At 39.8% G+C, this 25,248-nt stretch overlaps 1 protein-coding gene across 3 annotated transcripts in view; it reads left to right on the top strand.

Moving 5' to 3' along the window:
* Window positions 1-24,605, top strand: part of GULP1 (GULP PTB domain containing engulfment adaptor 1) — a 145,670-nt gene extending 121,065 nt beyond the window's left edge. For 2 of the 3 annotated variants that reach the window (XM_050976787.1, XM_030241592.2), the window contains 4 exons: window positions 8,337-8,561; window positions 11,392-11,530; window positions 17,401-17,495; window positions 23,818-24,605. In XM_050976787.1, the coding sequence (XP_050832744.1) occupies window positions 8,337-8,561; window positions 11,392-11,530; window positions 17,401-17,495; window positions 23,818-23,889 (531 nt within the window). In that variant the 3' untranslated portion in view covers window positions 23,890-24,605. The remainder of the gene's footprint in view (window positions 1-8,336; window positions 8,562-11,391; window positions 11,531-17,400; window positions 17,496-23,817) is intronic. The other variant, XM_030241596.2, reaches the window with a different exon arrangement.
* The last annotated feature ends 643 nt before the right edge of the window (window positions 24,606-25,248 follow it).

The raw sequence follows: 25,248 nt of genomic DNA, 5'->3' as shown, positions 1-25,248 counted from the left end.
ATTTCCTGTCACAAATGTTTAAAATTGCAGTAAGAGCCACCTGAGAGCCTGTTCAACATCTGCATCCATTCTGACATGAGATATTTCTATATATGGGTGGGTGTTGGAACAGGATGCCCAGGAGGTTGGGGCTCTCTGTACTCTTGGAGATGCTGGGCCTTCCCTGAGCATGGTCCTCAGCAGCCTCAGCAAACTGGATCCTGCCTCAATCAGGAGTCTGGATGAGGCTCCTCTCCTTGGACAGGGTTCTTCCATCAGCTGTGCAGCCAAAAACTAAAACAAAACAAAACCAACCAACCAAAAGCAAGCTCATTTTTAGGAAAAGGTCTTTCTCAGCTCCAGGCCCACAGCTGTTCCCCCAGGCATTGCAGATTTGGCACCTCACCAGGAGGCAGCTTTCAGGCAGGTCCTTTCACACCACGTCTTGAGGAGATGGTGACTCACAGCTCTTACTGTGCTGCTGTAGCAGGAGCTCCATGGAATGCAGCTGGTGGGTTGAGAATGAATGAAGGAATGGGATGGTGAGGCTGTCAAGTGACTTCAGTGCAGAGAAAAAGATAAAAATATTACATTTATACAAATTAATAAATAAAATTATTATAATTTATTTAATAGCGTATTTATTAAAGATATAGTTGTTATATTTTAGATAAATAGAATGTTGGGGGGAATTTTGAGTCCATTAAAAGGATTATCAGTCAATGTGCTGGAATAGCAGTGAATGTGATGACATCTATCTGCTTTTGTACCATGTGAGCAACAAATATGTATGAAGGAGCAAAATTCCAAACAATTCATAAGACAATTGATTCTCTGTTGTAGTTTACATTTACTATTTTACCCTTTTCATTCAAATCAACTTTAATTTCAAGTATGATTCTGCAAAGTCTCAATTCCTATCAGAAAAACAGGGGTGCAAAAATTTATTTCCCCCTATTTCCACATAATTTCTGTAATGAAAAAGGTTACTTTACTTTTAAAATAAATAATTGGTGATTTTTTTTCTGAATTTAAACTAAAAATATCTATACTTCTGCTGCTCTGTCTTCAAATTAAAGTAACAGATCTATATTGTGATTATTTGCAGAGTAAACTTTTCAAGTCTGCTGATAGTATTTTCTGAAATGAAATAGCTGAAATGAAGCTGAATATCCCACATGGGAATAATTCCTTATTTGAGCCCCTTTCTAAGCACTTTTGGGTGGATAAGGAAAGCTTCCTTCCATGCAGATAGTCTTGGTATTACATGCTGTGAAAGTAAGACAATTGTCCTTGTGATGCATTTTTCATATCACTGTTGAGACATGCAGGGATGCCGGTGCCATACAACAGCTTTCTGAAGCTTTTCTTAGCTATAATAAGCATTTTGGTTTATTGATATTTTTTAATCTTTTATGGCTGGAGCTCCTTCTCTGGCAGTCCAGCACTTCTGCGCGCTGAGGTCTAGGGAAGGGATTGTTCAGTGGTCAAAGAAAGATTTAAGCCTTGATCCTCAATACCTTTTGTGATAAAAGAACACATGCCTTTGAGTGGCATCACAGCAGTTTGTAAAGAAATGTTCCATTTCAGAAGCCAGCTACAGACAGTTAAAAGTTGCTTCTGTTTGTGCTTAAACAGTACCTTGAGTTTTCACAGCTTGTGCTTTCCTTTTTGTGTCTGACTGTCTGCATGCTGTGTGTGCTCTCTCAGCATGGGCAGATGTGCTCCAGTGCTCCCCTGTCACACAGGTTGGTGGCTGAGCCCTTGCTGCTCAGCCCCTGGCAGTCAGCAGGGTAGGGCTGCAGCAGCCCCACCAGCAATGGGATTGAACAAGGATCCCCTTCCCAGAGCAGGGGGTGCTGCAGGGCCTGTGCAGGCAGGGCACAAACAGGGCAGCAGAAATATGGGCATCACTCTAGGCTGTGTCCTCTGCTCCCTCAGAGCCCACCCCAGTGAAGCCAGGGGGGCTAAGCAGGCACAGAGTCAGGCTGACAATGGGAGAGGGGACTTAGGAGCTTTTGGAGTCGATTCCATCTCTAGTGTGACACAGAGCTGTGACAGCCAGCACATGATGTCACTGCCATGCTTTCTGTGGAAAGGCACTGATCCAGGACAGAGTGGCTTTCCCACCTGGCAGGCACTGGGAAGCCATGGTCCCATTGCATGCAGTGCCAGTCTATATTTTCTTTATTCCTGCTTCTGAGGTGCATTGATTAATCATTCTGGACACAGCAGTCTTCCTGTTAGTTTTTAATGAAATGAAGAAGAGAGAAAACACTTCAGGAATATTGAAGCGCAGCAGTTTCTTTTTTTTTTTTTTTTTTTTTTATTGTATCACTGATTTGTGGGGCTTGGGTTTTTTTGGTTTCTTTTTTTAAAAAGCAAACCAATTTTGCTCTTTTTGACAGCTCACAGATCATTTTCCCACAAGCAGGACCAGATTACATTTCCTGTTTTCACTTCAGTATCAAAAGAAAATAGACTGTGAGAGCATCTTTAAACTGTGGATGGATAAATTAATTTGTGTATGGGCTTAAGCATCTGGTTCACTGCATGTTTACAAAAAATAAAAATTGTTTCAACATGTTTCAGTTCTAAACAGACACATACAGGCTTTCATTTGAAACAAACTTTTCTATCTTCCTGTTGTCACTGAAAATAGGTTTGTAGCTAAATATGAGGTAAAACCATTTGCTCAGGATTAAATGTAACACTATCAATACTTAAGATTCAGGTCCTCTTTTACTTCTCTAATATTTTTAAAACATTTTGTCTTTGTAGTTTCACAAACTATGACAAAATGTGATATGCCAGGCTAGACTGCAACATGTGGCTTTGCTGACAGATGTCACTTCTCTAAAAGGAATTTGCCCTGTGCTCACATATTGAATTCTTGAGTAATATTGTTGAACACTTTCTTTGCAAAACATAACACTACAGCACCTTAATTTGCTAATCCTTCACATCAAAATGTGTACAAATTGATGACCTATCCAAAAATCCATACAGGGTATAACTAAGAGAAGAAAATGCAAGCAGTGCATTTTACTTTGAGTAAGCTTAAAGTTTCATTTTAAGCACAGAATCAAAAATATTTTGAGTTGATAATTTCATAAGAGAGCATCTTTCCAGCTGAAATATCTGTTCATAATTGTTTTAATTAAATCATGTTTTAAGTAATAATAGCGAATTGGAGTATTAGGGAGTTTATTGTGAATCCTCAGTTGCTCTCTTAAAAAAAATCAGAAATAAAGCAAAAACACAAACAAAAAAACCTTCCATATTAAAATTGAAAGCAGTAATAATTTTAAAGTTTAGTGTAGGCAAGACAGGGGGTAGCACGGTCGGGACGGACGGAGACGAGAGATCTCTGCAGCCAGGTCGTGGAACTTGGGGTTTATTGCAAAGGGCGTGGGTACAGGGCCCTGCTGGGAGCTGCCAGCTGCAGCTCGGAGCAGGCCCGAGAGAAGAGAGAGGATGAGAGGGTAATAACGTAAAAAGGCGAGAGCTAAGAGCATAGAAAAGTAAGAGCAAGAGAGCAAGAGTAAGAGCAAGAGCAAGAGTATGAGTAAGAGTGCAAGAGAGCAAGAGTAAAAGCAAGAGAGCGAAGTTCCCGTTACAATACAATAAATCATCTTCTGTGTTGAATATTCTGATTCTCACTAACCAATCTAGTAGAGCATACAAATCCTATAGCATTCACATACAGCCTGTAAGAATCACTACATTACCATATTGTGATACATTTTAAACCCTAAAAACTACTCTTCAGACCCCTTCTGCCAAGCTGGCAGGGTCTGCTCTGACCCTTGCACCTGTCTGCAAGCAGAGGGTATTGTTTCATCAAAAGGAGATTACCTTCAGCCGGCCACACCATTGTTTTCCCGTTGTTCAGTAACTAAAAGATGTCAAAGCTTGCTTTCATTTCAATCTCGCTTATAGTTTCTATATTCTCAAAATCTTTTGCCAGGCAATCACATTTGTAAGGCTTTCCTGTTTCATCTTCCCCAACAGTTTAGGAATGACTTTACTCTCTCCAGTTGATAAGCAGTGCAAGTCAAAGGCTTGATTGGGATGTGCAAAGGGAAATTCAGTCAAAAACTCCCTTTCTGATGATTCTTGCATGAATTGCAGTTTTTTTTGCAGGCCAACTAAGGGTTTATTTGAGGACATATTTTAAAATAAATACTGACAGAGTGAAATGGGTGCAAAATATGTGTGTGAATAATGCAATTACCTAGCCTTTGCATTTTTGCAGTGTGTAAATGGGTGAAACACGAGTTCTGCTTTTTAGGGATACAATTGCAGTCAGGAGTCTCTTCTTGCTTGCATGTTAGTATCACTAGGAACATTTTCCTGTAGCTGCTCTAAATCTAGCCATATGGCCAAATCAACATCAATCTAATTTAGCTGTTTTTTCTGTCAGTTCATAAACTCTATGGGAAAAATAACATTTCTTTCTGAACCTATAAAAGAAGCCATTAAGGCAATGAGATCATAGTTGGAAAGGAAAGAGAGAAAACTGGATTGTATAATGAAATACTTTTGCATAACATATACTGTAAAATTTGAACATCAAATTATCAATCTTCACGCTTTTTCTCTGAGGATATTGTAGCTAATTAGATTTAAATTTGCTCAGCACATTCAGTAAATAATAAAGTGCTTAGTGATCATGTTCTCTGCATTTGGGTTGCCAGTTCTGAGCAGTCTTCCTAGAAGTTTGAGAAGTTAGTCCCTCAGATGAGTGTGTTTGCCAGTGCAGAAGTGTTGTGCAACAGGAACTATCACTTTTTTTTTGGTGTCCTGAGTGGCTCTGTCGAGGACATGCAATCTCAAACTGAATTTCCTTAGTTTGCCTCTGGAGCTGCTCTTCATGTGCCATGGGAAATGTTGGCATGGAATGTTTCCTTTGTCTCACTCCTTTGCACACACTGCTCAAGTTTCTGTGACTTGTGTATCTGTTGTTTACTTCTCATCTGTTTCAGTGGCTTGGCAATGCTTTAATCACTGATCTTTGTTGCATTTGGTCTTGATTATGTGAGGACCATTGGATTCTCATCATGTTGTTTGCCCGTGAGGACGCTGCTGCAGTTTGTGTCCCCAGGAGGCTTTGGATGCTGCTGCTGTGTAACTGCAGCCTCCAGAGCTCAGCACAGCCCTGGCACAGTGGGCTCACATCGTGTCTTACTTGCTGCTGTTCCCATTGCCAGTGCTGCCCAAAGCTGCCAGGGCTCCCTGAGAGCACTGAAATGGGGGGAGCAGAGCTGGAGGGCAGCAGGAAGAGAAGCAGCCCCAGAAGGATCAGTGTTCTTCCATGCACCAGAAATAGTGCCAAAGATGCAGTGTGGAATACACACTCCTACATGGAGGTGGTGCAAAACCCCTCCAGTTTTAAGCAGGGTATTAAAGACACTGATTAGCCCTTTGCTCCAAGGTTTTGTTGTGACCCTCATTGGAAAGCTTCACTGCACTCACAGGAAAACCCAAGAGAGACATTGGAGTTGTATGCAGATTTCAAACACCATTTTGGAATGTGTTTATGCATATCACTTGATTCCTGTTTCCACCAAGATTGCCAAGTGGAAAAATGCACATGTTTTTTGCGGGTTTTTTTTGCCCATCTTCAGCTTTTTTAGATTTATAATACTCTGTGTTCAGTTGTTTGAGCACTTCTTCGTGAGGGTATAAAATTGTGCTGCATTTATAATGATAAAGAAAATGGATTTGAAATTTCCTATGGCATATATCATGTCAATGAAAAAGTACTAAATGAACTGAAGATGTACCAGTTAATTAATGGAACTGCTAATGCTTACACAATATTTTATGAATAAGAATGTTATAGATTAGTGAGTGTTCTTAGCAGTCCCAAATCTCAGGAAATAAGCAGCTTCTTGACTAAATGCGTCATTTTCAAGTCAAGGTTGCTTACCATTCCCTGGAATATGGCTGCAGTTTCCTGCTGTGGTGGTTCTGTATATTACTAATTTGAATATCCTAAGGAAAAAAAAAATTTCTAATTTTTTCTAATTCACACTTAAGTGATTGCTGTGTGGGTGTGACACAGAGATTGCAGTCAGTGTCTAGAGACACCTTGAAAAAGAAAAAATTTTGAAGTGATTTCCCAATTAATAAAACCTCAATCATGTTACATTTTCTTCTATGATGCAGCACAAGAGCTCATCTTCAGCACCCTTCTCAGTAGAAAGAGTCAAAAATGAATCCTTTGCTGGCACATAGTTACATCTAACCATAAAAGAGAACAAGTCCACTGAACTAGTATGATAATTTCATGAAGTATCATTACTTGTTGTTTTCTTGTGTTAATGGAACAAGGCCCAAATTGGAACCTCTTGTATAAATGCCACCATTACTGCAGGTCTGAGTGGAAACCTCAGACAAAACACAGTTGCTGTATAAAATGACAATGCAATTGTTTTTACTATATTTTCTTCCTTTATAATTTGGTGTGAGAGCATTAATTTTCAGAAGCTACACCCTTTTCAGGTTGTATTCTTTAGAATAAAGGTCTCTGCCTTTCTCCTGCTGCACTTTGTGCGTCTGGCAGCATTCCCCGTTTTCCATTGTCAAATACACTTCCCTGCTGCCCCTGTGGTGTCTGTGGGCTGCTTGGCTCCAGAGGGCTGTGAGCAGAAAGCCCATCAGCCTTGCAGGTCCTTCTGGGCCCTGGCATGAGACACAGAGCAGCACTCCCAGCACCTGATGGGTTCTGTGCTGCTCTGCAAATGAAGAATTCCCAGGGAAAATCCACTTCCTGAGCAGGTGCATTCCCAAAACTGCGGTAGGAAGCTCAGCACCCCACAGGGTGTGTGGTGTCCTTAGTGTCACTGTGAGGCCTGTGACTGCTCCAGTTCAGGGCTCAGATGACACCAGGGCTGTATATTCTGGTTTTTTATTGAATTTTTCCATTGCCTGGATTTGATATATGTTCGTCATCCTCATGGCTTTGCTGCTTGGTGTCCTATGTGCATTTTGCTGCTTTTTGTGTGACTTTTTCATGTGCAATCCATGCCTTCTTATGAAAACTACTTATCCTGTATTTGCATTTCAGGAGGGCTTTTGGCTTTCTTAATTACACTGTGTTTAGTATTTTTGAGCATTTATTATTCTGAGGGCTGGGGGTTTTTCCCATAGTTATGGATAGCAGCAAGGATTCCATGGCAGTAGTGCACAGCAACTCTTCTACCTGTAGTCTAGTGATACTCTTGAAATAATAATCAAAATTCTCTCCTTTAGGTTTTTTTATTTCTTTTTATTGATTACCATTCCAAACCCTACATTTCACAATTCCAGTATGGAAATCTTGGAAGTTAGGATGAAAATATTTTTTATATTCTTTAATGCTGAATTGCAAGTTTTGAGTAGGGAATTTGGTGGGTTGTTTTGATATTCTCAAGTATGGCATTTGTTACTACATTTAGTCAGCTGTACTCTTAGCCAGGTTAATCTGTAAAGAAAGAAGCTGCTGATAGTCATTTTTAAATTATGAAAAGTTTTGTTTTCTCCATAACATTGAAAAAGAATTGATTTAAAATAATTGAATCCTGCTCTACCGAGTGATGCAAACTTCTGATGAAATAATCATGACATATCTATTGTGTAACACTACGAGGGGAGCAAAAGCAAAGTTCAGAATTCTTGCTGCACTCATCTGCCACTGCCTCAGCCTGGGCCAGTCACAGGGGTTTAAGCAGGACTGGGCTTAAGGTTTAGGCAGGACACCTCCAGCCCGGGTGCCATTCCTGCCTTCTCCATGTGGAACTCTTGGCTGTGGCCAAGAAGAACTTTCTGCACAAGTGTGCAATCCCTTCAGTTAAGATCCAAAGATTAATCTGTCCTCTGAAGATTTTAGTTCAATAATGAGCTGTTCTTTCAGCATTGGTGGGATATAAATGGGAGATTTTTCCTCAGCCAGTTAAAGTCTGACCTGTGCATTAACCAGCACAGTAATTCTTCCCCCAGACTTGTGCCTACTGCTATTTTACAAGTGCAGATGTGAGAGACTGCTGATACCTTGCTGGATTTAGACATTTCTTAGCATCTCACACACACACACACTCTATTGGAAAATGTCTAACTTCATTTTATTTACTGATGATAAGGATCAAGCTGTCTTTGTTCCAACTGGTACTGGGTTACCTCGTAATGTGGCATATTGTTATACTTTGTTGAAGTATTTTCAAGTTCTGTATCTTGTAGCTATAGCACTGAACAGCAAGTTGCTGACAAGCTTTTTTGAAATATGAAATGTGTTTCTTTTTTTTTTCTTCTTTCCCTGACGTTACCAAGTTCTGTTCCTCAGAATGTTTTCTCTTTCTGTGATTCCTTTTCAGCTGCTGCACATAAAGTGTGATAATGATGAACATATGTTTCAAAGACCCTCTACTTTTTTCTGGTGTAACAATGAGGATTCACCTCCTTGTTTAGATATCTCTTCCATTACGCTTACTCCTAGGAGTTCTCCTGACTCTAGACTACCACCTGGATTGTTAATACCACCACCTTCAAAAAGTGGTCTTCCAAAGCCTGCCAGTGAATACAGATGCCCAAGACCTCGTGTAATCTTGCTGTGCAAAAGCTTTTTCAGTTTTAGTTTTTTTATTTTTGGCTTTCTTTTGTTTTCTGTTGTGTATTAACTTGTATTAAAAATGTGCATTTTGTACAGTGGCTAAAGGATAGGGCAGATGAAGCTCAGGTTCTCTAGGGGTACTCTTAAAATATGGAATTTATGAAGAATTACTCTTATTTCTACAGAGCTTTTTCTTTCCCATCACCAAAACATAAATTCTAACTTTTCCAACAAGTTTTAATTACACCATTAATGAATGATCTCTGTTATCTGTCAATCTTTTGTTAAATTTTTTTTATCTGAAGAATAGCAATTCAAAACAATTCTAAGGTTTAGAAGCCAACTTCAAGGGCTTCTTCCCCCCAGGAATTAATAGAAAAGCAATGAGCCATTAAATAACTTTTAGAATACTTTATAAAAACTGTGCAAAATGAAGGTTGAAAATTATTCTCAAATATGAAATGGGCATATTGCCTCCTTTTTCATATTCATGTGCTTATACTCTCAACTTTTCTTCCATTAGCAAATAATATTTGCTTTAGTTAGCGACCATCCTGGCTTTCTGCATGTGTTTACTAAATAAAAATGCTTCTTGTGCTCATATGTATTCAAAATACACATTTCTTAATTCACTTACAGTTTTAATTAAAGCATATCAGTAGAATCAAAATGGCCAGTAACTGACTTCAACAACATTGAGTGTAAATGGGAAATGAGTCTAAAGTTTGGGTTTTCTTTTTTTTGCCTAAAAGGCACATTTATAACTAAATGTAAGTGCTGTTTATCTGTCTTCTAGATAGCCATAAATATTTAGCAAATAATAGGATTCTCCATTTAACACATATGCTCTCCAAGTCATTCCAGGGTTGCCCATGGGTGTTGATGAAAATGGAGGTTGATGTAAGCATTTATTTATGCCCTAAAACTGATCCCATCTTCCTGATGCCAACAAAAGCCTGTTTATAATCAGAGCAATTTTGGATGAAGGAAGGAGTGTGCTTCCTTATTGTGTTCATTTTGGGTCCAGCACATCCCTTGCCCTGCTTGGAGTGGGAGCAGATGACATCCAGCCATCTGCCAGGCTTGGGTTATCCTGGTTCTCTGCAGGGTTGGACACCAACAGGAGCCTGTGGTGTCTAAACTCTGCACTGAAACCTTTTCACAACACATGATCTTTGAAATTCCAATAGTAATTCAAGTTGAGGACAGTAAAAGGTCTGGATGTGTTAAAATCTTGAAAACTGTTTTTTTATGAAGTTGATTCACCTATGGTCATGATTGGGAATAGCAATAACTGAGAATTTTTTTTTTTTAAGGCAGAAATTAAAAGCAGCATGTTAAATGTAGATTTTTTTTTCTTGCTATGCTTCTGTATATCAGTGAAGAAATACCCCAGGTTGTTTTAGATATTGAACAGTTACAGTTCTCTCTTTATCCAATTTTAATATAATTATCGAAATTTAAAATATGAATTCAAAACTCCTAAGAATCACAGATCCTGCAAGAAATAGGAAATATAGGACTTAAGAGCCCTGTGGTTTTTTTTTTCCTTTTTTTAACAGTGCATTCAGAGGAAGGCTGTGGATCAATATTCCTTTTCAGCCAGTGCAGAGAACCTCCAGAGAGAAAAAGTGTGTTTCAGGGCAACCTGTAGACCTGGCTTAGGGGTCTGTGATGTGAGCTATCCCAGGGCAGCTGCAGGTCTGGTGGCATAGCTCACATCACAGCTCCCTAAGCCAAGTCTAGTGCAGCACAGGCACTGAGGAAAGCAGCATTCTAAAATAAGGGTTTATCCATGGGACTCTCATGAACAACAGTGCTAAGGACTGCCTGCTTGCCAGGTTATCATATTTGTGTATTCTGAATAAAAGGATCCATGGGATTAATTTAAGTTGTGCTTCAAAATTTCTGCGTGGATGGTTTGTGCAATCTTGTTTCAAAGCTGCAGGCTTTTGCTGTGCCTGGCTGGCCTTTCTCATACACAGGGTGGGGGGTTTCTGTGTTGTCTCAGCAATAACATGAACATGCAAGCTAGTTTTGCCTTCAGCTTGTCAGTCTCAGTTTTAATCTATTTCATCCTCTGGCTTCAATGTTCAGTACATTTTAACTAGACTGTGCCTCACTTGTGCCCTGAAGTGGTGGACTGGTGGCAGGAGGAATGAGCCATTCAAAACCAAATATTGCTGTAGAGCTATAGTAATTGGTGGGTTTGGGGTTTCTTTCTTGCCCAGTATTTTTTTGAACCCTTCCAAATTCCTGTGCCTTTTGGATGAAATCTCTTCAGTTTTACCTTTGAGGACTACAGGTTTATTGTAGATATTAATATTCAGTGTATCATGTTTAGATTATTACTTACTGAAAAACACATTTAGAGTTTTGATCATACCGGTTTCTTTAAGCTGCCAAATAAGAGATCGTGTAAAGAGGAATTAGTAAACCAAAAATACTGGGATTGTATCTTTGAGCTTGGTCCTGTGCTCTCCAGAGCAGAGCACGTTGTTGTTGCCATATTACCTCGACTGGGTCTCTGTGCTCACATCTTTGCAAGACAGCTGCTTGTCACAGCTTTGGCAGGTGTAACTGGGATACATTTTCAACTGAAAATGGAAAAATTACAATGCTGCTTTTGTACTGGGGAGTGTTAGCATGTGTCAGCGTCTGTACTGCAAATGCCATTTGCTTGGTGTCAGGAGCTGGGGTTTGCATGCTGTGGTTGTTTTTAACTTTTCTTTTCAAAATGTGACTCTTATCTGCATGCTGAAGAATTCAGTATTGTGATCATTGAAACATTGCCCTAATATTTATTGTCCTTATTGTAGGCAGGCAGTGTGACACCTAAATCACCCTCCACTGACATCTTTGATATGGTTCCCTTTTCTCCTATATCCCCTCAGTCATCAACACCTACTCGCAATGGCACACAGCCTCCTCCAGTGCCCAGTAGATCTACAGAGATCAGTAAGTTTTGTAACAACTGACCTACTTTTTGTTTACATTATTTTTTAATAAAGCATCTTTAAAGTTTGACGTACGTTTTGCATGAAAAGCCAAATGCAGTTTTATAAATCACATTCACTAATGCTGTTTCATCTTTATACCATCCTCCCAAAGCCCTTGATGTTTCTGCCAAGTTGCATTATAAACAAACTTGCTGTGAAACTGTGACATACACACTTGGAAGGAGTTGGGTTGGGGATTTTAACTCAGCTTTTCTTTTACAGTCTCTTTTCTGTACTTCAAGGAATACTTTTACTTCCTGTTAGTTCTTTCCTTGTCAAGCCACAGTTCTAGCACCTAGAGCCTGCATTGGGGAAGGCAGCAGGTGGAGTAAGTATGGTGATGGTGATGCTCGAGGGAGAGCTGAAGAAACCCCTCAAGGAGACTTGGAATGCTGCTTTCAAAACTGCTTTTCATATTGTGCACAGCTTTGTTTAGCTGTGGTTGATGAACCTCTCCAGATCTCCAGCCACTCCTAAAAGGTCTTCAAAAGGGTATTAACAACAGCAATTTTATTTTCCAAAGGCTTGAAAGCATCTAGGGTAAGGTTCTTGACTTCACTGGAAATCTTTTTGGAGTCCAGAAAGTCTTCCTGAAAGCTTTGTAAATTCCTTGAGGGAGAGGAGAGTGGGTCATGGGCATGCACAAGTAATGTTAGAGGTTGTGGAAATATGGGTCTGTGTTTGTGTCTTCTGTTCCTGATGCCTATTTTAGAGTGGATAAGGGACATTATTGTTACTGCCTGCCACCATATGGAACACGTTTGAGAGGAGATTGTGCTGTTTTGGGGCATGCCTCTAGTATGTAGAAATTTCAGCTGTGAATAGGAGCTGTGCACAAATCCAAAAATGCCTTTTATAACCTCAGTCAGTGAATTTCTTCTGTCCCTGAGCCCATATGTGATGCACTGTTTGGTTCCATTGCTCAGAATGTCTGAGCTCAGAATGTCACCTTCTAAAGAGAAAGTAGATGTTCAGAAATGTCCATTGCTCAGAATGTCTGTCACCTTCTAAAGAGAAAGTAAATGTTCGTTTTGTCTTACCTCAGTTCCATAGAAATCTTGTGGGGGTCAGCAGTCAGTCTTGAAGGATCTTGAAAATTCCAGCTATATGGGATTTATAATTTTTTAGGCAGTAGCTTTTGTAAAAAAAGGGGGAAAAATAAGAGTTGCTTATTAACAGTGATATCTATTGTTTAAGTAGTTGCTCCTTCTTCGCTTCACTGGTTTGCCTTCAGCTGAGATGATGGAGTTCAGAGATGTCACTTCAGGGAGAGATTACCAAGCCCATCATGGTCTTTATACTTTTGATCCCTGCTCTTTCAGTCTGTGTCATGGCACTCTGTGCTGAAAATTACTGTCTTCATCAGCTATTAATGGTTTTTGGCATGTTTCAGAGTGTCATTGAAACACGAGAGGAATACTTTGTCGTCAAACAAGGGCTTTACTGTCCCAGATGACAAAGTTCAGCTCCTATCAGCTCGTTCAGGCTGTGCAATGTCCCCTTACTGTGACAATGTGCAATAATGCATTGCTTTGTGGTGTCACTGCTGCCAGCACCAGCAAGCTGGCATTTCTTTCTCCAGTACAAGTCAGAGGGCTGGCAACCAAGAAGTTCAGATTCCCATACAGAGAAATGCCCAGAGTCAGAAGTTTGCTTACCAGTTCTTCCTTTGGTAATTTCACAGGAAAAACAACTGTGGCGTGATAAATGGCACCTCTGGCTTTGCTGAGGTCACAGCATGTAGTTCAAGATACCCCATCTTTTAACACTAGAGCAGAGAAACAGTGACCTTTTTTTTTTTGAAGGACAGCTATTTCCAAAGCATTTAGACTTTAAAAAATCAACTAAATCTTGAGATTTTGAGTTCATATTCAGCAGTCTTCCAATGGGGATACTCAGTAAATGTATGCTCACTACTGGCTGTATCAACAATAGCAAACAAATGGGGTTTACCTATTTAAAGGGGAAAGTGGCATCATTTTTGTGCAGGAGGTTGCAGATTGGTCAAATGCACACTGACTCTTTAGGTAATAATTGCAACATAGTGAAATGCAACCAAAACTGCAATGCTAGAGATTGCATGCTGCTTCTTCCTCAGGGAGTAAGGGGTTGTTAAGCGTTCTTATTAGTTATCTGAATGGCCAGAATTAGTTCATTAATTTTATTTCATTGAAGGAGCAATTAACTTATGTTTCTTGTTGGGGCAGAATTATTTTCATATCTCAGAAAAGAACTGTAGAGGATTACTCTCTATTGAGTTGTTCAATATTTATTTCACATGAATGCATCATGAACAATCCAAGGTCACCACTGGCAGATGCAGAAATCTGCTCCAAGGTGCTCTTCTTCTGCAGATATTTAAGAGTATTTTGTCAGAATAATGGCTGTAATAATTTCCAAAGAAAAAAAATATGGAGTAGCCTACAGCTAAATGAAAGGCTTTCTGGATCTTCCTGTCTCAGTTTATTCCAAATATTTCTTTGGGTGCTTATCTCCAAGTGTGATTCATTTTTGTCATCACAGCTGCTCCATCTGGGCAAAGCGTATATCAGTATAGCTGTGTGCCTGGATGAGAGCTGAGGTAGAGACTGGGATGTCAAGGGCAGCAGAAAAACCAAATATTTGTATTTTTCCTTAGTAATTGCCAATTTTGAATTTACCATAGAGTGCAGGCTGCTATTCTCCAGTGTTTGTTTGTTCTCCTGAATGTCAGGTCCCAGAATTTAGTACTTGTTCATGTTATCCTGTGGTTTGAGCTGAGGATCTAAAATACCAACATTTCATGGCTCTGAATTTGTGGGTCAATTTTGTAGCCTGTGAATTTATTTCCATCCAGAAAGGAATGAGAAAGGGAAAGGAAATTATTTGTACTGTTTGAAAGGATAATTTTCAAGGGCTTCCTGGTTGGGTTGCTGTTTATTGGAGAAAGAAATGCCTGTCTATGCTACAGTAATTTTGGGGAGCGTGCAAGGCAAGATATTCTTGTTATAGGTAATTTTCATGCAAATACTCTGGCCTGAAATAAAAAGTTTCCAATTTATCCCATCTGTGCTAAAAAGGAGCCCCTCCCCCCCCCCCCCACAATGAGTGGAGTGAACAGTGGTAGATAAGCCTATGGATATCCCAAGGAATATCCCAGCCCTGCAGGGATGAAATCTTCACATTTCTCCATTTTACACATGTTCTTCAGCTTTTGCTCTCAAGGCAAATAATTACAGTTCTGCTGAATGTATTCCATGGAACTTTGTGCCTCCCTGACTCTAAGCAATGCAGCCTCTCTTATAACACTCCAACTTCAAATGCAGAAAAGCATTTGTTCTGTGAACTTCTTCAGCTGGAATGGATGGTAAGGTATGATAGAGATAATTCCCCAAGTAATAGCTTTGCACAGAAACCCAGCTAGGAAATGCATCTTTGTTTTGAATTTGATTCTGTGCGGGATTTACTAGGCTCTGTCATATGCAATAAGTCACACTCTGTTTGTTTTAAATTCTGCTTTATGCTGTATACAGTATAAATTCAGAAATCTTTCACATTAAAGGAAGGAGAGACATTAAAGGAGTTAAAACTTCAGCTGTTCTCCTGCTCATAAGCTCAAAAGGGCTTTCATTAATAAAAGCCCAATAATGAAGCATGAGTGAGATTATAGCCATAGTAATGTACAAAGTACTTGCTTTTAAAAATAGTCATAAGTCATAATTCAATACAAATTACATGCAGGAGTTTTGTCCTTCACCGTTTTTTCATAAATACATTTAATAGAATGTTTGCTAAGCCTTGGTGTTGGAACTGTCTGCTTTCCATTGTCTGACCACAGAGAAACTGTCAGCTCCTTTTAAAGGTAAAAAGCAGGAGAATGCACCTACATAATGAACCATAGACTGTTGAGGGTTATAATGTAGAATCACTTTTTTGCCCAGTAGAGGTTAGATTGCAAGCCAAAGCTGCTACACATCTGAAGGTTATTTGCTAGGAGCATCAGAGCATTTCAGGACACTGGTTATACTGGAACAGACCCATTTTGGCTGTGAAAGAGGGAAAGGATGAGGGAGAACCTAATTTTTACATTAGATTATCTGAGTTCAAGTCTCTCTTGCACGCAGGTGGTCTGCCTTTGCCAGGAAAGACCGGATTTTTTCTTGGCTCTAGTGGGCTCTTGGAATAAGGCTCCCTTATCTGGGCCATCTCCTGGTCCCATGTGACAGTTTGTAGCTGCTTAGCCACAGTTTTTTAAATATGTAATCAATCAAGTTCTGCTCAAATTTCTGTACTTTATTATGGGGATTTCTGTACTTTATTGTGGGAGCAAATGATGGTATTTGCCAGTAATTTAAAATGCCTGCTGTGCAGCCTGATAACACCTAACTGATAAGGTCAAAGCCCTGACAGACTGACATGCTCATCAACTGCTGAAGAGCCCAGAGAACACAGGTGTAAAATTCTGCCTCTAAGGATGCCCAAACCAAACCAGGTGTGCAGCTGCAGGCAGAGGCTGCAGCACTGATAACAGGACTGGGAGCACTGCCATGGGGGAGTGGCTCCAATAGCCAATTGTCACCCAGAGCTCAGGTGTTAAGGGTGAATTTTGTGCTTAGCTGTCCAGTCACTTCAGGGTTACTATTGCCCCCCCTTACTGTCACACTCTGAAATTGTTTTGAGACAGGTAGAGTGCTTGTCAGGTTTCTTGCTAATCAGCCATGAAAGTTAGGATAGAGGATCTCTCCTCATGGTTCTGGTTTTCTCTCCACCAGTGACAAGGCTTGGTTCTGTGAATTCTGTAATCCCTGGGGTTTGATTAGCAAAATTTTTTTTAACTGCTGTAGTTTAATCCAGTGTGAGATGGGAAAAGTGTCTAGAGATGGAACTTTTAACTGTAGGAAAGAAAAATCTATTTACTAAGAAGAAGGAAAAAACACCCAAAACCTGAAAAACCAAAAAATATTTGAGCAGGCAAATGTAAAGAACTATACTGGTTTAATATGAGAAAAGAACCCAATTGTATTGGAGGTGTTTCTTCTTACCCAGCTAGAAAAAAGAAACATCACCCTCCCTTTGACCACTAGAATGCAAACTGCAGTTAAGAAAAAGTGAGAAGCTTTTGTTATTGAGAAAGTGAAAATTTGCAATCATTCTCTTTATGCACCCAAATTTTCTGGAATTTTAGCGTGACAATTCATGGTCCTGTTGTGGTTTTGTTTTTTGGTTTTTTTTTTTAATTACTTTTTCTTTCTTAATGTGATCTTCTCCAAGATTTTCAAACTCTGATGATTCTTAGTTTTAATTACTGCTAATTGTTCATTAAGGAACTGTGTCAAACAAAGGCATTGCCTTGCCTGAGGAAGAATATTTGTTTGTCTCACAAAAAAATCCTTAGCCTGAGGAGTGGCAGACAGGGGACACGAAGATTAATTGGTTAGGAATTTGTTGTGGACATTATGTAGAAATGAAATTTGGCAACTCATGTCCAGTTGCTTTCTCTTTGGTTTTGAAACTCCTACACACAGACTCAGAGCACACATCAGAACATGGTGCCCTTTTCCAAAAGCAGCAGCTTCTCACTGGATCTCTAGAAGGCACAAGCATTAAAGGAAGATAAAGAGAGGCTTAAACAGAAGTCCAGTGGTGTTCTTGGGAAAACATTTGAGTATTAAGGTTTGGGAAACTGCCCAAGAGCTGGCTTGCACACTAGGATATTAAAAGTTGTGGTTAATGAGTGGCATATCTGGTGGTGCTGTTACTCAGCTCAGGAGATTTAAGGTGGCTTTTTCAGAGTGCTGTTGTTGTTGCCCATACCTGTTCTCCCAGTGACTCACTTTTCTGTCATTGCAGAGAGAGACCTTTTTGGAGCAGAACCTTTTGACCCTTTTAGCTGTGGAGCAGGAGATTTCCCTCCAGACATTCAGTCCAAACTAGATGAGATGCAGGTAACTGCTGTCTGACATGGGTTTTGATGGCTGGGTGCCTATTCTTGAAACACGTGCTTGCCATTTTCTGAAAATGTGTTCCACAAAGCACACACCAATGCACAGACAAACCCCTGGTTCTGACCATTCCCTCTAAGTTTATCTCCTGATCTTTGAGCTGGAGCTGGAGTTTGGGTTTGCCTCAAGAGCCCCACCTGGTACCAATACAATCAGCTACATTAATGAAGGGTTTCTCAGCTGTGTAACCAAAATGGTTTGGGAACTGTTACATGGGAAGGGACTGAGAGAGCTGAGCCCTCCAGATCCCTTGATCTTCAGCTACAGCAATCTCCACCATCTCAATGTACCCTCCTCAATGGCATCACTTTAGTTTCTCCCAGCATTGGGCAGACTTAGGTGCTTCTGAGGCCATGGTAATTTTTGCTACCTTTAAAAACAGCTCCATGGCACTGTGGATCAATTAAACTCCTGAGAATTGATTCAAGAATTCTGAACTGTTGTGGTTTTATCAAAAATGTTTGTTGATTCTGAAACACTCAACATTGTCCATTCAGTTATTGACCCAATTGTGAAACAATTCTAGGAGAAAGTCCTCAAGTTTTGGAACAAATTACCCTTTGCAGTCAGACTTTCAAAACTTCTAGTTCCTTTCCAGCTTATCTCTAGTATTTTTTAAGCAGCCTGCCAGCAAAAGAAGAGGCTGCAAATAATGGTAACTTGAATTTCTAGGATTCTGTCTCCTCAGCAGAAAGTGTTCTCAGGGTTTTCAGTCCTCTTGTCTCTTGGGAGCCCACAAAGTCCAAGAGCATTTGCTTTCAGGCTCCTTCTGTTCCTGTCTCCTGCCTAGAGAGCAGCAGAGGCAATTTAAAATGGCTTAAATAAGATTGAAATACCATTTCATTTTCCTGAGTGCATTTCCTTTTCTTTGTCAGTTCAGGGTGGTTCCGCTGACAAACTCCAGTCACAGTGAAGTAAGAAGTTTAGCTTCTTGGTCCTCCAGATAATTTCCAAGAGCAGCTAAAAGCCCAAACTGTCTTCTTTGCAATTCCAACAACATGCTGGTGTTTTGTGAATGCCATAATATTTTTACCAAGCCCTTGAACACAAACCCCAAATCTTACAGCACCTCCCATTGAGTTATTACCAACATTTCCATTGTTTAAAGGAAAAATAAATTGTAGCAACTGTGGTTACCACTAATAAGGGTATGTCAATATTTAAATATCACATATTAGGAGTTCCTGTATAGGTAATGTTTTGACAGTATTTGGAATTGTTTGACTATAACACTACAGAGTGCTGTCACCTCATAAAACATCAGGGAATGGAATACTAAATGAATTCATCAAAGATATTTGAAGTCATGAAATGAAAATCTCCCATCATTGTTTGTACTCTCTTGATCTAAAATAAGGAGACAATCAATCTATAACAAAATCCCCAAGCATTAGGGTGTTACTGTGTCCTGTTGAGAAGAAAGGCCCTCCCCCCTAGCATATCAGCCATTCACTAAAAATTAATTAGTGGGCCTTTATGTAGGCACAAAACCTGACATTTATGATCCAGCTGAGAACAAGTGTACAACTGCAAGGGTATGAAAAACCCCCATATTCAAGCTTGAGCCAAAGCAAAGACTGTGTACAGTTATTTTACTGTGTGATTGCTGCAAAATACAGATCAAAACATGTTTTTCCTAATGTCTCTTTTATCTCCTTGTGCTTTCCTGGGTGCACAGCGTCAGCGATGGTTGGTATATCATATTCTAATAATGGTATTTGAAGCATTTGCAATTGAAATGTGCACATGTTTGTCTTGTGTTTCTATTTTTATGTATATTTGTTTATTGATAAAAATGTCAACATTTATGTTTTGTGCATAGAACCCTGAGTCAGGGCTGTTTTAATTTTTAGGGGCCTACAATCTTTAAGTTAGGACAGCTGATGGTTGTTTTCTTTACTCTGTCTTGCAGGTGCTAATACTAAGCCTTTGTTTTCACTGCTGTTTGTGTTCCCTGTGTACTTGTGAAATCTCCAGTTGTTATTATCAGATTCACTAGTGAAATGGGTTAAACAAAACCTTTAGTACAGAGATTGTGTTAGCACAATCATGTTTGAGAGCAAGTCTTTGTTTGGACAGAGTGATTTAAAACTTTTCAAGGAGCAGAAGCAGCTCTGCTAGTCTCAACAGCTGTCAGACACAGCCTTTGAGGAAAGTGAGGGCACAGAACATAACATGCTTTGGAAATCCAGCAATGAGACATGTGGAAGAGAAGTGTGGGCCTCTCTTGTTTCCTGTAATGCAAAGTGAATGAAGCTGTCTTCTTTGCATTATGGAAGCACAGCCTGGGTTTCAGTAACGATGGACTCTGTTGGAGTTTCTTGTGAGGAACACGTGAGGTGCCTCAGCACACACCCTGTGCACAGAAAAGCTGTCCTGATCTGGCTTTGTGCTTTTGGGAATAAAGTGGGAGAGGAGAGCCCAGCACAGAAGAGGCACTGGAGAATAAACTCTGGGGTAGTGGGTGCTTTTCCTTTGCATCCTGCATTCTGAACTTAGTGAGATCAGATAAAGTTCCCTGGCCTCTAGGGGAACACTCTTATTTTTGAACTTCAGCGAGGATCCAAATTTCACAGTTAAGCTTTTTATTCCATTTCTCAGTTCAATCTCTGTTGATCTTTTTGGAGAGCTTAAAACTCAAAACTTTGCCGAGATGTGACTTTTATAGCTCAGGCCTCTCTCTGATGGCTGTCCAACCTCCTGTTTCCGGGCACCCTTATGCTAAAACATATTTTCATCTTTGACTATGTCCAGACATTAATAAAATGAATGTCTACTTTCCCAGAAATCTTGCAGTGAGGAGACGTTTCCCTGGATCATGAATCACACCAGCAGCAGCTGCTCTAATTTATTAAAATCTCAAGGTAGTTAATATCAGAGAGCTTCCAGGAGCTTCATGCCATTCTCCCTGCATGCCCTGAAGCAGTCAGTAGACTTGACATGTTTCCATCTCAAATAAGTTATGTTAGCCCTCTAAATGCTCTTCTCAGAGATATGTAAATTTGTCGTTGCTTCATTGGTTTTGTGCTGACTTAGGCTCATTGAGAGAAGTGACTGTGAAGTGATAAGTGAGTGAATTTCTGAGCCATAAGGTTGACTCTGGCAAATTTATTTTCTGGTAAAGTGCAAGTTCTTTGTCTTGTACTGCTTACTGGTTCTAACCAGAGTAGCTCATATATTTTTTATCCTTGACTCCAAAAAAAAGTTGGTTTTGGAAGAGGGATTGTGTCTGAGCTGATTTGAGTGGAAGCAAGCTTTGATCCTCTATTTAGGGCATCAATCACATCCCTTAGTGCAAGACCATTACTTAGTAGGCAGCTAACCTACTCAGTCCTTGTGTTAAAATGCCTCTAAAGTAAAAAAGCTCCTGGAGGTGGACACAAACACAGAAACAAAAGGCACAGTATAGATGAACGCTTCATAGCCCTTCTTGTTCCCTCTCCTGGGCAGTGCCATGGGGTGGCTCTTTTCAGTATTCCCTGAAAATTCACTTTATGTCTTCCACTTAAATACCCAAGAGAAAAAAAAAAATCTAGATTTTGCATTCCTTTAATGAAAGGGATGCCCATCTAGCCAGCTGGATTGCTTTGATGTCGTCTTTATGCTGTTGAGCTTTTTGGCCTTGTAGTTTTTATGGAAGTTGGAGTCTGCCTGGAAGTGCAGAATCTGACACTGATGGTCATGGGTTTGGTGTGGCTCAGGAGTGACCATGGAAGTGCCATGTCCCTGCTACAGACAGGAAGGTGCATGAGCCACTGTTCTCAGGAAGAGCACCTGGCAACCACAGCACTGATTTCCTTCAGCCCAGACAGCTCATTTTGGTAATAAAGTTAAAAAGCTTTTTTAATCATCATGATCCATAAAGAGCAGCAATCTCTGAATGGATTAGCATTGATTTAGTTGGAAATATGTGGAAATGTAATTGTTTTAAATGCAAAATATCACAGCTTGAGAAGGACTAAACAGCACTGGGGGGAAGTGGATGGAATGAAGATGCAGAAGGAAAGGCCGAGGGGACCACGGCTCTTCTAGAAAGTGGAAATAGCTCTAAGTCAAATCATAGCAAACACAAGGAAAGTGCTAAGTGACAGAATATAAGCTTGTGTGGAAAAAACTTGACATGCTCAGCATAAGAGCAGTGAGATGAGTGTACTTCCAAAATGCATAATCTGATTTGCTCTTCATCTGCTGGAAAAAGGGCATTGAAAGTGAAGCCACTGAAGACATAAGCAAACTGTGCTTAACAGTAAAAATAACATAAAAATAAGAGTGGGCAGGACAGGAATGGGATGGATGTTCAGTGAAGGCTCTGGCTGGCTCAGGATGAAGGTCTCTATCCTTGTCAAAACAGTTGTTGGTGATGTTTTGCTGTTGGAGCTCATCAAGCAACCTCAGGTTGGAGCACCAGCAACAATCCCTTGTTGCTGTATCCCTTCACTAACTCAAAACTGGAAGCGGCCTTCAGATACTTCAGAAGCTGAGCATCCTAGGCACACTGTAACTGCAGGGTTTAAAAATGTGTAACAGATTAGACCCTAGGGCTAATTCTCTGAATTCTCCTTCTGGGTAAGCAGTTCTCCTTTGACTGCAGTTACATCAATTCATTTACCCTTTGGGGAAATGAGCACTGTCTGTTTGTAACAGGATGTGTTTCATTTGGAATTTCACCTACTGTTCGCTTGAAATGTCTTCTGCATTGAATGTTCTCCCTTTTAATCCTTTGGAAAATGCAGAAAAAAAAAGGAAAAATCCTAAATACACTACTGAGCCTTGGCAGCACTGTGTCACCCAGGCAGAGCGAACTGGGTAGCACACCTGAGGAATGTTAACACCACAGTGCTGCTACTTGCTCAGCATCTCGTGGTATGGATCTGCCTTTAGGAAAATGCAGCTTTTACTTGGAAATTCTCAGACCGTTCGGTAACTATTGCCAGGAGGTTGATTCTGTTTTTTCACATTATTCTCCTGACAGCAGTAGCTGGCAGGGTTATTAGATATTCATACACTTTTCAAGTGTTAGCCTGTGATTTGAATTTGTTTGAACTTAAGCTGGTTTGACGTGGGATTTATCTTCTAAACCCAAAAGGTATGGTCTTGAGGTACTGCTCTGCATGTGAGGGAAATATTGGGTTTGTGACTAATCCCCACACAGATGGTTTTACAAAAAGATTTATCTTGTTTACAAGATATTTTCTTGATGAAAGGAGCTGTTATTGGTTTCACAGCACACAATCAGCACTCTCACTGAACAGAGCACTGAGACAGCTGCCGCTGGAGTTGGCATTTCTAGTCAGAGCCCCATTTCCAATTGCTTAAACCTTCAAAGTACTTTCACCCTACAGACTGAAATCTTCTTGACTCCACGGTGACTTTTGAGGGTCAAGCCACAAGAGTGGTTTTCCTGTATTAAAACTGCAGTTGATACTTCAGGATGGGTGTGAACAAAGTACCTTTAGCAAGCCAAACATCCATGAAAGAAAACACAAAAAAAAGTATTTGTAGAATGAATTCCTTTTCCATAGAGGCGGTGGTAGCATCTACCTTCTAATCTTTGTGTTTCTATCAATGAAATGAATGTGACCGAACTTAGGAATCTTGGTCTGAACGTTTAAAGCAACTCACTGCATTTTCAAATACCACTGTGTTTTATTTTACTGAGTTACATGCCTTTAAAATGCACTGATTTTTCATTTGCCGTTGAGAAAGTATGATTTTATCTGCCTTTCCCATGAAGCTCAGATGGCAGTGGGCAGTAAAGCCCTGTCAATTTAACTGCACTGGGAGCAATTCAGAGCACCCTCTGAGCTGGTGGAGTCAGCACTTTTTGTTGGGCTGCTCTTACAGCCCCACAGAACATAGGAGACACCTTGTATCAGTAACAATATCCATGTCATACCTCCATTTTTTAATATAAATCTTCTTGAATTTTACTAAGGAACAACATTGTGCAAGTCAAACTTGTTTGGATTTCTGTTGATCTATGTACAAGAATATTCAATATTATTATTCTATAGTATTTTCTTCACTTTATGTACGTACTGTAGCTGTGCTGTTGTATGGTGTTCATCTTCTAGGAATTGACTACTAAGACTTACTATAAAATGGCTGACTGTATAATGTACGTATTTGTGAATTTGTGAAATCTGAAGTATCATTGCAGTTTGTCTGCCTAAAGAAATGCTTGGATTTAAATGGTTTTACAAGGAGAATGTAATCCTCCAAAACTCCCTTGGCTCTTTACTAATGATGTCTTGTTTCATTGCAGGAGGGGTTCAAAATGGGATTAACCCTTGAAGGCACAGTATTTTGTCTTGACCCACTAGACAGCAGGTGCTGATGCCAAGAAAGTCAATGTGAATTTCCTCCACAGTGGGTTTTTTTATTTCTGAACACGTGCTCACAGATACTATCCATGTGCCAAAAAAATTACTTTTTTCAACATGTAAACTCTTGTGAGGCTTGCTTCTGTAAAAATTCAACTTGTTTCCAGTCTTTCCCTGTACAAATGTAAAAAGTTGTATTTGTTTATGAATTATGGATGAAATTATGCTATTGTGTTTCTTTCTGTCACATTTTGGCCTGAGTTTACTATGCTTTGGGACTCTTAGCTTGGAGAAGTTCTTCAGAAAGGTCACTCATATCTCTCTCTCTGTCCCTCTCTGCAAATGTGCAGGCATGAATTCTACATAATACTTTACCTGGCAGCATTCTGAAATTATGCTTTTAAGGTATTATTTACTATTCAAGCAGTAAAATTATTAATATCTGCTACAAAAATTTTAATTTGCAGTGAAAAAAGCATAAAATACTAACCATTACTATGTGCTTCAGAAGTAAATCTGGATGCAGTGTGATTGGTTTCCATCACTGTGTGTGGTTACTGCCCTGTATATCTATTGTCATTGGTTTATACAATCCAGATTTTAGGTCCTTCATTCATGTTTGAGAAACTAACAAGTTGCTAGTCTGCTAATTAGTGCTTAATGAGCCTAGAAGAATTGCAGAATGGCAAGGCAGCTGCCCTTTGTTTTGATATTTTATAGCTGAAGTGTAAAGTATGTACCCTGGAATCCATTATATGTTAGCCATAACTTAAAAGGATGATTTTGGTCCTGCATTTACTTAGGAGCTGAAGTAATTTTGTGTATAAGCAGGCACTGGGCTCAGTTCTGTAACTACTTTCAACACCTGAGTGTTTACAGCCAGGCTCTGTTGAGTAGAACTCTTTTACTCTCTTTAGTGTTCCATGTCTTTACTTTTGAGGCTTTCTGCAGAGAAACAGCTCTAAGTCCTTTGTACTCACTGTTCATGTTACAGAAATGCCTGAACAGCAAAACCCTCAGCTGCTGGTGAGATGAGTGCTGACATGTCTATGCATACTCTTCATTAATCTTTCTCATGAGCAATAAAACACCATCTTAAACCTATCTCAGAAAATTATTATCATGAATTCAATTCAAAAACTTTCCAACCTCTGGTATTTTCCTTTGAAAACATAAAAATGTGGAAACCTCCCAGCCCCAAAATTTTCAGATTTTTTTTCAATGGGAGGATTTTTGCTGACACTTATAGTTTTGTCCTTAAGAGTCACAGTTTACACCAAAACCACATTTTTCAGTTTCATGATGAGTTTTTTTATGCCTTGTTCAACAAAGTACTTCTGCATGTACCTTTGGAGTCCTCTAAAAGAATGGGA

Source organism: Serinus canaria, chromosome 7, assembly GCF_022539315.1.
Source record: "Serinus canaria isolate serCan28SL12 chromosome 7, serCan2020, whole genome shotgun sequence".
Taxonomy (NCBI): domain Eukaryota; kingdom Metazoa; phylum Chordata; class Aves; order Passeriformes; family Fringillidae; genus Serinus; species Serinus canaria.
This window is presented reverse-complemented; position numbering and strand designations above follow the sequence as displayed.